The sequence below is a fragment of the Cyprinus carpio genome, chromosome B22, assembly GCF_018340385.1.
Source record: "Cyprinus carpio isolate SPL01 chromosome B22, ASM1834038v1, whole genome shotgun sequence".
Lineage (NCBI taxonomy): Eukaryota > Metazoa > Chordata > Actinopteri > Cypriniformes > Cyprinidae > Cyprinus > Cyprinus carpio.
Window position 1 is genome coordinate 17,847,328 of NC_056618.1, and position 14,030 is coordinate 17,861,357.

Here is a 14,030-nt window from a genome sequence, read left to right on the forward strand (position 1 = left end):
AAGATCCCAAAGTTTTGGACCAGCGCTTTTAACCATTAGGAATGGCATTGATTGCAATGCTATACTCTTTTGATGACGCACCCAAAAATTCAGAAAAAAGGAATAAAACTAGTCGTTGTCGTCTATCTGCTGATTAAAAATGCACATACATGGGCCAGACTTTCACTGCTTACTCAACAAAGCCTAACATCTTAGAAATGCTTTAAAACCAGTTTGCGATTTTTATGATACTGGATATGAAGAGTAAAACAGACAGACAGCCATCTCTTTCAATCTCAGTCAGTTAAGTGATATATAATGTATTAGGCATTTATAAGCTGTAATATCAAAATGTATTCATAACACTTTATTTGCATTTAATAATTATAAACTACGTTGAATTATAAGATTGGTGTAAGCAGTGCACTTAAAAGTGCTGGATCTGAAGATGAACTGCTTAATCTGATTTTAGACATTTGTTTCTTGATTGAGTAAAGATGATGACGAAGTGAAACTTTTCCCACACGGAGGGCAGCGATACGGCTTCTCTCCAGTGTGTGTTTTCATGTGACCCTTAAGGTGTCCTTTTCGTGCGAAGCTCTTCCCACACTGATCACATGAGAAAGGCTTCTCTCCAGTGTGGACCCTCTCGTGTGTTTTCAGATGTTCTGACTGACTGAAACTCTTGTCACAGTGTGAACACTTGTAAGGTTTTTCTCCGGTGTGAGTTCTCTGGTGCCGTCTCAGTTGAGCACTATCAAAAAAGACATTCCCACAGTCAAAACACATATGATTCTTCACACCACTGTGTCTTTTCTGGTGTTTTTTTAAAGCAGCCAGCTCAGTAAAACTCTTTCCACACAAAGAACAAATGTGAGGCTTCTCCTTTGTATGAACTTTCAGGTGGTTCTTCAGGGCATCTGTCCTAAAAAAATCTTTACCACATTGATCACAGGTATAGGGTCTTTTTCCAGAATGATAACGCAGGTGTAATTTGAAGGTGTCTGTCTTTCTGAAACTCTTCCCACACTGATCACATGTATATGATTTCTCTCCAGTGTGGATTTTCATGTGTTCATTAAGTCTGGATTTCTGTGTGAAACTCTTCCCACACTGATCACATGTGTGTGGCCTCTCTCCAGTGTGGATTTTCATGTGAACTTTAAGACTTTTTTTGTATGCGAAACTCTTTCCACACTGAGGGCAGGTTAAAGATGTTTTGGCTCTTCTGTTAAAAACACAACTTTCACACTTCTACAAACTCAACATTCTCATCCATTAACTCTAAACATTAAATTAAAAAAAGTTCAATTTTGTCAGTATCATACAAAAAAGTTAGAAATGTGAAGGGTAAGAACATAAAAGTAAACCCTAACATAACAGCAGAAGATGAAATCAATTGCTAAAAGACAATTATTTTGATGCATTCATATTATTGATAGGTACGGAAGTTCTAAGCGGCCATCCATTATAATTTTTTTCCCTTTTTGTTTTCTCGTTATAACGACTTAATTTTTCTCGTTATCTCGACATAACGAAGTTCGTTTTCCCCCCCCCGCGTTATAACGACTTAATTTTCTCGTTATCTCGACATAACGAAGTTCGTTTTCCCTCGTTATAACAACTTAATTTTTCTCGTTATCTCGACATAACGAAAGTTTGTTTTCTCGTTATAACGACATGAAAGTTTTACTGTTGCTATAGTAACGAACTCAACTTTGACAGGCATCTGATGGACAGCCATGCAGGCGCTCTTACTGTAGCCTATATTTCAGCAAATTTTTGCTTCGCCTAGGTAATAATAACGTCTACAATACTGTATAAATAAAGGCTGATCAATCACTGTTGTTTTTTTCCAAAGACAGTACAACGAACGTTTTGTTTTTTGTAATTAACATGTTTAAATGGCAACACCGCGCCATTAGAGCTGCTTGGATTAAACTCACTTTTAATTTTCCCTTTATATGAAATAAAATTATATGTAATTTGTAATTTGTAGTAGTCATTATGTGGCAGATATCGTGTGTTACAAACTTCTGTTTGAAAAGAGCGTTCATGTGTACGTGTAGTGTAGGCTATGTGTGTGTGTGAGAAAAAAACCATTACAACATTACAGAACAAAAACTGAATTAAATATGGATAGCCTATGGATTTTACATATACATCACATTTCTCATCAATGGTGGTTAACAATAAAGATTAGTAATAAGGAAAAGAATCACATCAGCCTACATCGTTAAATCCCGTCCTACTGTAGATAAACAGAACATCTCCGCTTATTAACTACCTAATCATTAAATTAAAATTAAATTTAAATTAATCATGAGCCTAAAAGAAGCACAAATATAATATATATTGGTGCAAACAGAATACAGTGATGTCAACCTTGGTTTTGATAAGCAGTTATTGATGAAACAGAATGCGTTGGTGAAACTCATGCATCTAACAGGAACTTAATACACAAAATATTCATATTGATTCAAGCATTTAACATTTATGAATTAATTAAATGTCAGTAATAAACAAGACTGCACAAATTATAGCGATCACGAGGAAGGTCCGCGTACAGTAAAGTGGATAGTATACAACACCCCATCAGTATATATTCAGGTCTATAGTGCCACCTGCTGGCGCAGTTTTGTAAATTCTTAGAGAAAACTAAGTCGTTATAACGAGGGGGAAAACGAACTTCGTTATGTCGAGATAACGAGAAAATTAAGTCGTTATAACGAGAAAAAACGAACTTCGTTATGTCGAGATAACGAGAAAATTAAGTCGTATAAACGAGAAAACAAAACGAAAAAAAATATAATGCATGGCCGCTTAGAACTTCCGTAGATAGGCCGTTATTTGTATTTAACAATAATTTTTTTTCCAATATTTAAGCACCCTTTCTATTCAGTTTCCAAACTGCTTGTTCTATGAAAGCTCACAGGGATGCTAGAGCCTATCACAGAATCTCAGGCGGCAAACAGGAAAACAGCTTTGATGGATTCACAGTGTTCAGAGTTAATGTAACATTCTTTTCTTAAATTACTAAACACGGATCCGGCATTTTCGGAAGTTTCAACAAATTGAATACGCACAAATTGTTTATCAGATAGGTGTTTCGTCCACACGGATCCGGCATTTTCGGAAGGTGCAACCAATATTTTTTGAAACCAGGTCCCAGAGTGGATAAATCTGAAAATGCCGTCTTCGTGTGGACAGGGCCATCCGTATATTTTCTGAAACGATGATGTCATCACCCCACGTGTCGACCCTAGTCAGACACTGCTACGCAGATATTTCTTGATACAATGCCATGTGGACGGGATTTTTTTTTTTTTTTTTTTTTTTATAACGTGGGGAAAAAAAGATCCGATTTGGGGTAAACTCCGGTGGACATAGCCTAAATCACCAAGGACCACAGTTTCAGCTAAATAAAAAAAAACTTCTTTACTGTTCTACTGAAGAAAAAAGTAACCTACATCTTGGATGGCCTGAGGTTGAGTAAATTAACAGCAAATTTTCATTTTTGGTTGAATTATCCCTTTAAATTCCAATATGCTACTATTGATCAATTCTAAAACTTAAGACAATGTCTAAATGGTCAGAACCCCTTTGGGGATTGGTCAAACATTAAGAGTTTGAAACTTGATTTAACAAACAAATAATGAGTATTGGGTTTGTCTAATCAACCAGCAAGAAGAAGTATTATTGTTACTATTTCGTAGCTGCTTTGAAGCAATCTGTATTGTGTAAAGCGCTATGGAATTAAAGGTGACTTGTGTGTCAGGCTCAATTTCATGGAAGTGTCCCAGATATTATGTGCTACTGTTTTACAGTTCTCATAATTTTTCAACCAAAACATGCATTCACCATTACCACAGATGAACTAGCCTAAGTTTTATAACCTTAATGTTCTAGTATCATTTATGAATAATCACGAATAAACACCAACCTATTTGTTCTTCAGCATGTACATGTTCCATTCTGCAGGGTTCTGGATCACTCTTGTTCTCACTGTTCTTTCATGAACTCTCTTAACTTGTAGACTAATGGCAATATTCCAGCATTTATAGGGAATTCCTGTAGGAGGAGCTTTGCTGAAGGTAAATTGCTGTGTGATAGGAGCAGATCTGCCAAAATCAGATAAAACAAAACAGTTTTTGAACTTATGCTTTAACAATGAAATGAGCTTTTCGCAGTTTACAGGTGATCTGAAGACATCAGCATAATGAATGAGGTGAAAGGAAACTACCGAGATGAAATAAAGAGGCTTAGCAGCTGTTTACAGAGAAACAAGCCTTACGGGATTATCACCAAATATCTCACTTTATTAGTGTTTATTAAAGTGTTTGTAGTAGAAACTGATTTTTCGAGTTACATTTCCTTGCTGCTAAAAGAGTATAGTGTTCTTGTTTTAAATATGCCTGACATGATTTTTTGATTACATGATTTCATTTAGAAATAAACATACAGATTCTAAGCAGCAAATAACTGAGCTCAACTTCTTGGCACCAGTGAAATGAGCTTTAAGTGGCAGTTTACAGGTGATCTCAAAACATCAGCATAATGAATGAGGTGAAAACAGAAACTACTAAGTGGACCATCAAGGAATCTCAAGGGGTATTTACATTTGAATTTGCTTGAATTTCAACAGAAGTGATGTTTGAATCACTCAGCCATCAATTGAACGGGTCATAAACTAATTGAATTTAGGAAACAACACTCTCAATGGAAAAGAAACTAAAATAAAAGAAAAAGGAGTTCCCTCAGCTCTCTCTACAGCTGTCCCAGTCGCCTTGAGTTACAGTAGCTGCTGGTGCCGCCTTGACACGATTTCTGATTTTATGAGAATGCAGATGTGATTTAAGACCATTCACGGATGTGAAACTCTTCTAACGTTTCACAGCTTTCCTTGATTTCATGCAGCGCTTTGCAGCTGTTCCCACACTGATCACATGTACGTAGCTTCTATCCAATGTGGATTTTCATGTGATCTTTAAGGCCAACCCTGGGTTATTGGAAATACATGTCTCTACATACATTTCTGCAACAACGTAATTACTGTAGGCCACTTTACTGCACGTTTCACAGCAGTTTCAAAGTGAAATGTCCAGAGAGTGGCGCTAAAACACACATTTAATAAGTTAGGCACGTTTTTATTATGTTGGTACAGGCACATATTTAAGCATTTTTATTATGCTGCTTGAGGTACGTTTTGCTTCCATTCATATTTCAAATATCGGCTAAAGATTAATGCTTTATCATGTTTGAAATGTACCCTACACCAAACCCAAACCTACCCGATAGTGTTAACAAATGCAAAAGTAATATAAAAATGCATTCGCTTATGCAGCCGTGCTATTTTAACTTCCTTTGGGCCGTAGTTTAATGGGATTCATACCGGAGTTCTTCATCACCAAAAATGCAACACCATATCGCATACCAAGTAAATTTACTGAATTAGAAAACTCATAGGCATATGTATGTGACGACAACGTTCAAAAGTAGGCCTATCAGTTTTCAAGTTGTGCAGGATGTTTTTTTTTTTTTTAAGTCATAACAACATTAGTAATTGTGTGAAAATTAGACTTTATTAATCAAAACTGTACCTGTAAATCATACTTTATGTGAAAAGGAAAACACGTTGTAGGAGTTTTAGTGTTCATTTCAACTGGAAACAGCAGTGAATCAAACATATAGGCAGGGGTGGACATAAGAGGTCCGCAGGCATGCGTGATTAAAATAAGAAATGTGTAAATTAGTTCAGAGCGTGCGTTTGCATACCGACATTGCTGACAGCTGTTAATGCGCACAATTACCTAGAACGACAAACTGTACTGTATAAGATTTCTATTCAAACCGAAAGCATAAATCTAGTTTAACGTTTTCAAAGCACAATGCAAAACTGTCCCTGAGTCTCAGTGTTCATACTTATACTATGCCCTTGAAGAATGTATTCTTTTTGTGAGATAAAGTACACACTTTTGAGTTTGTAGTAGAAGAGTAGGCAAGCTGTCACTGTAAAAAAGCGAAACTACTTTGTTTGGCCTTCCAAAAGAGGATGATATCTGCTTCATCATGCCTAGAGCTGATCTGTGCTGGTCGCTGAGGAAATAAATCAACTTTGCGCTGTGGATCGCCGGATCGGCTTTCACTGTGGATGAAGCGGCGGCCAGCCTGAGGTCGTCACATGGTGTTGCCTGGTGGCCGCTCCTTCATCAAATCCACCGTCTGCGCCTCTCTCTAACCCACCAGCCTAATCTCAATGCACTGGATAGCTGGCCAATCACAGCACACCTCACTTTTCAGAACGATGAGATTTGTAAAAACCGAACGATTTCAGAAAGGCAGAGCATAGAGGAGCTACAATAATCTACATTATATGGAAAATAATGTGTTTTTTGAACCTTAAACCACATAAACCCATTGCATTACACCAAATACACAACATAATGTTCTTTTTAGCAACTTCATATGACCCCTTTAAGCAGTGTAGAGTAGCGCTTGTTGTTACAGACATGGTTTTATGTACACATTTAACCACACTCAATGCAACCCTTAAAAACACATAAAAAATCAACAAAAAACAATAAATTAATACCCAACCAAAATAAACAAATATATATTGAACTTTCCATTAATTATATATATAAATATATATTGAACTTTCCATTAATTTCATGCATTAGTCTTCCATTCATTTATTTTAAAACATTACAGAAACCATTGTTTGTAAAATGTAGAAATTGTGGAGCATTTTTTTTTATTTTATTTGAAAGAATTAAGAATTAAAACCAAACTATTTGTTCTTCAATATCTTCATGTTCCATTCTGCAGGGTTCTGGATCAATCACATTTGTGCTGTTCGTTCATAAACTCGATCTGCTGTAGACTAATGTGAAAATACCAGCACTTATTGGAGGACAGCTGTGACAGAAGCTTCACTTAAAGTAAAAATGCTGTGTGGTAGTAGCAGTAGATCCATCAAAATCAAAAATAAATCAGATATACACAAGCATTCCCTCTGTGGAACGTCTGTGGCCATGCAACTGTGTCCAACAGCTGTTTCCACTTTGCGGGGTGTCCCATGTCTCACCTCACCAGCCTGTGGGCATTCGTCATGGATAACTGGCAGTGCTTACAGAGCTTGCAGGGAAGCAGCTTCTGCGTTTCATGCCATGGCGTTACTGCAGGTCCATCAGGCCAAAGCACTGAGAGACTTGCACAAGGGTGGTCATGGCCTGATGGATCTGCATGAACTGCGTGTTGCGACGGACCTCACGCTTCGAGTGACGAAGTTGACCACACAGTCTCTGGGTCATGCGATGTCCAAGCAAGTGGTCCAGGACCGCCATCTCTGGCTGTGTTTGGTTGACATGAAGGAGCATGATAAAGTTTAGTTCCTGAATGCCCCCCTGTCACGGACCGGCCTTTTGGCAATGCTGTCGAGAGCTTTTCCCAGCAGTTCTCAGCAGCACAGTAGCAGACTGAGGCATCCTGCGCCGGATAAAAAAAAAACTGCTGCTTCCACTCTGGCTGCAGCCCTCAGTAAAAGCATAAGTGATGCAATGCACCTGCTGCCTCTTATACTCATGCTGTGATCAACGGCAGCTGGGTGCAATAATCGCATGTCAGTGTGCATTAGCTCATTTAGTTACACTCGAAGTAGATTGGTCTCTCTGGTGAGATCCCAATTTGTCGGTTACCAACACGATGTCTCCGTTCCCTCCTTCAGGGAACGAGGGTTACCATACGTAACGAGACATTTCTTTTAGTAATTATTTTGTACTGTCTTATTGAAATGTTTTGGTTGTGCAGCACATTGGTCAACCCATGGTTGTGTTTAATTGTGCTATATAAATAAAATTGACATGGACATTGGATAAAAGACATGACCAGACATTACTGGTAAATTCATCAGTTTGCTCCTTATGGCAAGGAAATCTGGGCCAGCCATATCTGCGTGTGACAAAAGACAGCTGATGATATAACCTCACTTATATCACATGTTTGTTGTTAATGTGCTACCACAGCCCAATCAATTCCAAATATTGGATTAAGGACAATATCAAAAAATTAGTAAAAGTATAAACAATTTTAAGAAATCAAAGCATAATGTGTATATAGCTCTCTGAAGTTGTATTATTACAACATAGCCAATGCATTTAGATGTGTAAAATATAATTACACCACTAAAGGGGTCAATAAATGAGAAAATAATACAATAAAAACAAACTACACACACACAAACACACACACACACACACACACACACACACACACAGGGAGACTATACCAGACTATAGGAACCAAGGGTCTCTCTCCCTCTCTCTCTCTCTCTCTCACACACACACACACACTCAGGCAGACAATAGGCCCTGCTTGTTTAAGTCCAGATAAGGGAAATGTATGTAACACTATCTCTGGTCACTTTAACTCATAAGGTCTTTGTGTGTCTGTGACCAATGGATGTTCTTAAAAACATTGCCGGCAACTGTTCAAAGAGACTGCCAAGGTTGTTGAAAATACTTAAAAACATTGCCGGCAACTGTTCAAGCACTGAGTTGCTTATAGAAGCCTCACACATATGTGACAATAAGTCTTCTCTATCTGTCTGAAGCTGAGCAGATGTTTGTGACCCCAGGGGCACTGTGACGTGACCTGAGGATGTGAGAGAGATTTCCGAGCGGACATTACTTATTCATTTTTTCTTTCAGGGATATACAATAACGGTTCCCATATGGAGAAAAATATCAGAGATATCTCTGCCCATACCCCAGCTTATAAGCTTCTTGGCGCTATTCATTAGCTGTCTCATACACAGTCTTAGTTTACTATCCTTGTGGGGACTCCCCATAGGCGTAATGGTTTTTATACTGTACAAACTTTATTTTTTATCGCCATACACCAACCCTACACCTAAACCTACCCCTTGCAGAAAACTTTCTGTATTTTAACAATCTCAAAAAATGTATTCTCTATGATTTATAAGCTTTTGTACCCATGGTGACCTGAATTATGTCTCCACGGTGACACAAATCACCATAAGTTGGTGTGTATTAAGGTTTAAGTCCCCACCAGTGTAGAACAACAAGTACACACACACAGACACACACACACATCTCATGCACAGTTGTAAATTCAAGAGGCCTAGGTACGCACCATTTCAGAAAAGTGCCATAATGCGTAGCCCTTACGAAAAAGAAGTTTATTCAAGTGTGCTATTAGTATACTTATTTTAAACTAAAAATAGGAAAGTATACTTTTAGTTTACTTTTTATGTACTTCTCAGAAATGGGCTTTATGTACTTCTAAGATATATACTTATAATGACAATTAAGTATACTTGACTTATACTTACAAAAAGTCAAAATATACTTGAACTTTACTTAAGTATACTTACAGCAGACAGCATGGCAGCTTATTGGGCTTTTTGTGTGTGTGTACGCACCATTTCAGAAAAGTGCCATAATGCGTAGAGAACACAGAAAACCCCCTCTTGATCTATTATGACTGGCATTTTACTTAAACAAATGATCAGGATTATGGATTACACTGTACACATTTCATTTTTTTGGACTGTATATGTCATTACTATGACTGTAGATGAGGCCTTCTCTCTGAGAGCCATCAGCATACACTGTTTATAGAAATAAAATGAAAATTTCTACTTGAAAATGTTTGACTAAATTGGTATTTTTTTTTATTTTAGGACAATTATCCATCTCCCTATCCGTATGATGAACCGTCAACACACAGACTTTACGCACATGCAGGTTGCCAGATTGATGACACCAACAGGAACGAGCACACTTGACGATGAACGAAATGAAATACGCTGTGTGCCAACTGGCAACCCGGGGTGCCAAAATACAACTGGGTAAACTGGCAGTGGGCGGGTTTCACAAACCAAAACAGACAGACATTCTGGCCCGGAACGCACATTTTCAAAGGAGAATAATTGTCTGTAGCATTGTTTTTCAGATTAAAAAGAAGGTTAACTTAGTTTCTTAAATATCCGCAAACATATTATGGTATTTTTATGCTTTAGCAGAGTCAAAAACTTGCATACAGCACCTTTAATGAAATGATCAAGCACACGCACACCATACAAGGTGTAATATCCTGAGAACATTTTGAAAATGACATCTAATCAATATAATCTATCTTTTTAAATCAAACTATTTTGTACCGCATCCTTGTAATTGTCTAGCCATAAAGGCTGTCTTTCCACGGTTTTCTTTAACCATGATGTGCATGCATCACAAATGTTTACAGACTTATAACTGGTCTATATAAAAGTTAACTCATTCCCCATAGCGTTTTAATTTTTTATTTTCACAAACCTTCCTGGCCCCCAAAATATTTTGTTGTAGGCTATATATATATATGTGAACAGACAACAACAAAATAATTCTACTTCATGCGTTGTTTTTTTGTTTTTTTTTTGCAGGTAATTTTTATTTAGAAAGCAACATTTTGAGCAAAAGGCTGAGAGACTGTGTTTTTGTCCCACATGTGTATGAAATGTTTCTATCACTTGTTTCTGCCTCTTTTCGCTTGTGTTTGTAACTCTTTCAGAAGACGTTAGCACCCCCACCACATAAAAACATGGATTGCCGAAAATGGCAGGGACTCCTTGTCTCATAAATTACAGAAAAACTCTGCCAATGGTGGGAAAATAGTTACAAGCCCTACATGAACATTGAGGACCCTTATGTAAAAATACAACAAGTTTTTAATATAGCTACACTTTTAAATTCATGTTAGTGTATCATCATTTCTAAAAATAAAAATAGATTTGACAGAAGTAAGCTTTCTTTGTGAAAAGAACTATTTGTGTCTTTCTCAAAACTTTGATGAAGAGTTTAGTGAAGGATTTTAAAATGCTCTGACTGATAGGCTATTATCAGTATCAGTCTATGCTAGCTTTTGATGACTCGAATGGTGGTGTCTTGTATTTGCAAATCTCTGACAGTGCTAAAAGTGGTACCTACCTCACAAATATGACATGCTTGTGTTACTCACAACAGCAGTGTCTCAGTTTATCACTGCCAGACTGGTAAAATAATAGACAATACAAGAAGATAAGTTTTAATTCTTGTTTATTAATTAACTTCTGACCAATTTGCAACAACTGTAGGAGCTTCTCAGTCTGTCTATAGGCTTGAAATGAACACAAGACCACATTTTTTCTTTCTATCTCATAACATGTGCCTTTGCTTCGAAGCTCCATGGAATCAGAACACAATAAAAGGTGAAAGGTGGATACAATCAATAATGACAATCAATGATTTAATTTTATACCATAAATCAAAATGACATAAAAAAATAAAAATAAAAAACACTTTTTGTTCTTTTGGATGATACTCAGTATTTGAGTTAATCTCATAGTCTTAAGTCTTATACTTGAGACTATGGTTAACACTTGATAATAACTGTGGAACACACAACACTATTTATATTTATATTTATAAACACATACACTTATTTATCTAACACACATACTTGGTGTACACTTAAATTTTTGCACATAATATACCTGTACATACATAACTGCCTATTGTAATATACCTGCACATACAACTGTCAATTTGTATATTTTGTCATTCCTTACCTACTTCTTTGTATTTTTTATTCTTTTATTATGTGATTTTTGTTCTGTCGCCGTCATTCTGTTGCACTGCGGAGCTTCTGTCACGAAAACAATTTCCTCGTATGTGTAAACATACCTAGCAATAAAGCTCATTCTGATTCTGAAACTGTTGGTTTTGAAGGTAAACTTTATTTGCTTTGACAACTTTGGATGTTTGCTTGTCTTGTCGCTTACTGTGGCTGGTTAAGACTTGAAGATTTTATGGAGTAGAGCTTTTATTGCTCGACATATTATTGTTTCAAGTTTGATGAGGACACAGCATTGCACTTGAAGTGCAGGACCTGAACATAAACTACTTAATGTGATTTCAGACATATGTTTTTTGTATGACGGAGAAGAGAAGATGATTGAGTGAAACTTTTCCCACATGAAAAGCAGTAATACGGCTTCTCTCCAGTGTGGGTCCTTTCATGTCTTTTCCAAGATCCAAACTGAGCAAATCTCTTGTCACAGTGTGAACACTTGTAAGGTTTTTCTCCAGTGTGAATTCTCTGGTGCAGTTTCAGTTCAGCATCTCTCATAAAGGTCTTCCCACAATCAGAGCACATATGATTCTTCACACCGCTGTGAATCTTCTGGTGGCTTTTTAAAACAGCTAGCCACGAAAAACTCTTTCCACACAAAGAACACAGGTGAGGTTTCTCCTTTGTATGAACTGTCATGTGGTTCTTCAGGCATTTTGCCCCAGAAAAGCTTTTTCCACACTGATCACAGTTATATGGTCTTACTCCAGAATGAGTGGTCAGATGTGATTTAAAATTGTTTTGATTTGCAAAACTCTTCCAACACTGATCACACACATAAGGCTTCACTCCAGTGTGGATCCTCATGTGTTCAGTGAGGTTTCTTTTCTGTGTGAAACTCTTTCCACATTGATCACATGTGTATGGCTTCACTCCACTATGAATTCTCAAGTGAACTTTTAAAATTCTTTTGTAGGCAAAACTCTTCCCACACTGACCACATTTAAAAGGCTTCTCTCCGGTGTGGATTCTCATGTGATCCTTTAAAGCATTGTTTTGAGTGAAAGTCCCTCCACATTGATCACACGTGTAAGGCTTCTCTCCGGTGTGAACTATCATGTGAAGTTTAAGACTTAGTTTGTTTATGTAACTATTTCCACACAGACGACAAGTGGGCTTTTTTTGCCTTTTTGCTGTTCTTCTCTGTAAGAAATTGCTTTCAGTCTGATGTTTCTGCTCCGTTTCACTCAGATCTTCGCTCTCCTCATTCTCTTCTAATTTGAAAATAAAGGTTTAATTTTAAAACATAAATTCAAAGACAGAAATGTAAAGGGAAATAACATTTGTTCTAGAAAATTATGATTGTTTTGATGATTTTTTTCATAAGTCAGTATAACATAATATAAATTAATGTCTCTGGAACTTTAATTGGATATATTGATCTTCTAATAAATATGAATGTTTGCTCCTTTCCCTGATCCTTTGCTAGAAAAAAAAAATCAGTTTCAGGCTCCAGTTTGTACCCAGTTCATAAAAGTGTTTGGTATATTATTTATATAATATTATTTCACAGCTTTTAAGACTTTTTTAATTACAACCTCTAAATCTAATTGAAAACTTTTTTTAAGTTTTAGAATATAAATGTTCTTCAGCATCATAAATGTAGAATCAAGATTAAACACCAACCTCTTTGTTCTTCAGAATCTTCATGTTCCATTCTGCAGGGTTCTGGATCACTCATGTTCTCACCGTTCTTTCTTGAACTGTCTTCTTCACTTGTAGACTGGTGGGAATATTCCAGCATTTATCAGGGAATTGCTGTGGGAGGAGCTTCACTGGTGAGTTGCTGTGGGAGGAGACTCACAAAAGTTGGATGGCTGTGCATGAAAAGCAGATCTGGCAAAATCCAAAATAAAGGAGCTACGGAGTTACACACAGTTTAAGAATTTATGTTTTGTGTTTATCTATCAATTTATGAAAATGTAACATTTAGTTATGACTCATTTCTGTTTTATTTGTGAATAATCTAAACATTTAATTCCATTTGTATCTTTTTACCAACCGTATTAACAAAAGAAAAGAGATATAGAAAAATATACATTCGTACCACAATTAAAATAATCAAAATATAAACTATGAATAATAAAACACACTCTTAAAAATAAAGGTGCTTCACGATACCATAGAAGAACCTTTAACATCTGAAGAACCTTTCTGTTTCACAAAAGGTTCTTCAGATTATTCTTCAGTTTTTGTTAATTGTGTTTTTTTTTTTTTTACCTTGTTTTTATATGAAACTTGATTTTTCACAGACTATAAAAAAAAATATATATATATTAAAAGATTCATATATTGGTATTAAAGTTGGCCTCAATGTGACACCAATAAAATTGCTTTAACTGGCTGTTTACATCTAAAGACATCAGCATAATGAATGAGGT

The 14,030-nt window shown here is 36.4% G+C and overlaps 1 protein-coding gene across 1 annotated transcript; it reads right to left on the minus strand.

Moving 5' to 3' along the window:
- Positions 1–125: 125 nt before the first annotated feature.
- LOC109085253 (gastrula zinc finger protein XlCGF57.1-like) lies at positions 126–13,710 on the minus strand. Its single transcript, XM_042749743.1, has 3 exons — positions 13,276–13,710; positions 11,958–12,863; positions 126–1,139 (listed from the first exon to the last, which is right to left on the minus strand). Exons 1-3 carry the CDS (start codon positions 13,391–13,393, stop codon positions 448–450), a joined length of 1,716 nt encoding a protein of 571 aa, XP_042605677.1. The 5' UTR covers positions 13,394–13,710; the 3' UTR covers positions 126–447.
- Positions 13,711–14,030: the final 320 nt, after the last annotated feature.